This window comes from Aplysia californica, unplaced genomic scaffold, assembly GCF_000002075.1.
Source record: "Aplysia californica isolate F4 #8 unplaced genomic scaffold, AplCal3.0 scaffold00376, whole genome shotgun sequence".
NCBI classification, from domain to species: domain Eukaryota; kingdom Metazoa; phylum Mollusca; class Gastropoda; order Aplysiida; family Aplysiidae; genus Aplysia; species Aplysia californica.
In genome coordinates, this window is record NW_004797646.1 from 313,940 (window position 1) to 315,485 (window position 1,546).

The window sequence follows — 1,546 nt, forward strand, 5'->3', positions numbered from 1 at the left end:
CACACACACACAGAGCCTGTTTTGCTAAATGACCGTAAGAGTTTCAACCCCATCAACAACTCTCTCCCCATCTCCCCTTCTCTCTCTCCATCCCCCACCCATCTTTCTCTCCCCATTCCCACACCCTCTCTCTCTCTCCATCTCCCCCCTCTCTCTGTCTAGCTTTGCCTGCCAGCTTCTTTCTTTGTCGGTCAGTCAGTCTGTCTGTCTGTCTGTCTGTCTGTCTGTCTGTCTGTCTGTGTCCGTGTCTCTCCCTCTCTCTCACACACACACATACAGTAAAACTAATTTTCCCAAAACCCATGCAGTCCTCCCTCACACCACAATTCCAACGTTCTCCACACCACAGAAATGTCAACACACAGCGCAGCACCGAAAATGGTCAAATCATTATAATATATTATAACTGGTCGCTTTTAAGGACAAGCAGGCAAACCAGATTGCGAGGGTTTCCAGAAATCTTGACCTTCACCAAAAGTGGGCATTGCTCTACCTATCGGAGAAGTTTGGTTCCACTTCAGAGTATATTTGTTTGGTTATAGAGAAAACTCTCCTTGTCTTTTAAAGAAACTGAACAAGGGGCAAAAACTTTACCTTCGATTTTCTCAAAACAGCATTTTTTTAGATAGTCCCCTTGTGCTTAATAGCGACCAACTCTCACCCTCCATTCTTCTTCTCCACTATCCTATGAGCAAACACCAGAACACATTAACAAACTAAACAAACACTCGTGATCACACACACACAGCTACAGACACAGACACACAGCTACAGACACAGACACACACAGACACACACAGACACACACACACACACACACACACACACACACACACACACACACAGAGAACTAAAAATCGTCAAATCATTATTATAGCTCTCACCATCCATTCTTCATCTGCACCATCCTAAGAGCAAACACAAGAACACATTAACAAACTAAACAAACACTCGTGAACACACACACATACACGCACACACACACCCACATACACAGCGCTGCACTAAAAATCGTCAAATCATTATTATACATAGCTCTCACCCTCCATTCTTCATTGTTCTTCTACACTATCCTAAAAGCAAACACAAGAACACATTAACAAACTAAACAAACACTCGTCATGAACACACACACACACACACACACACACACACACACACACACACACACACACACACACACACACGCACACAAACACACACACATTCTTGGTCCACACATCCATTCAGCAAGCATGCTTGTTTATCTTCTTTTCCTCTCCTCAGCACAATCAACCGTTTCGTTTGAGCGCCACTAATCATATTTCTTTTCATACACGTAACTCAACTCGTAAGCATTAAATAATAACCTTTGGACGGGTTCTGATAATGCGAGCGCTTCATCTTTCTTCCTCATTTTTTTTTCTCTCTTTAGAACATTTTCCTCTTTTCACATCTGCTTTTATTACCCTCTCCCACTTCCATGTGTTTATCAATTCATTTCGCTTTCTTTTTTTTCTTCTTCTTTTTCGGTGTTGGTGGGGGGAGTGAGGGTGTGTGTGTGTGG

General features: G+C 42.9%; 2 protein-coding genes across 2 annotated transcripts in view; both read right to left on the bottom strand.

The window, feature by feature from the left end:
• LOC101847353 (putative homeodomain transcription factor) overlaps positions 1–1,546 on the bottom strand; it is a gene marked incomplete in the record, with an annotated part of 51,744 nt that overhangs the window by 47,305 nt on the left and 2,893 nt on the right.
• The window catches only part of LOC101848220 (breast cancer anti-estrogen resistance protein 1), a 64,488-nt gene continuing 63,822 nt past the window's right edge, over positions 881–1,546 (bottom strand). Inside the window, exon 3 of the mRNA XM_035971103.1 lies at positions 881–908. Within this exon, the coding sequence (XP_035826996.1) occupies positions 881–908 (28 nt within the window). The remainder of the gene's footprint in view (positions 909–1,546) is intronic.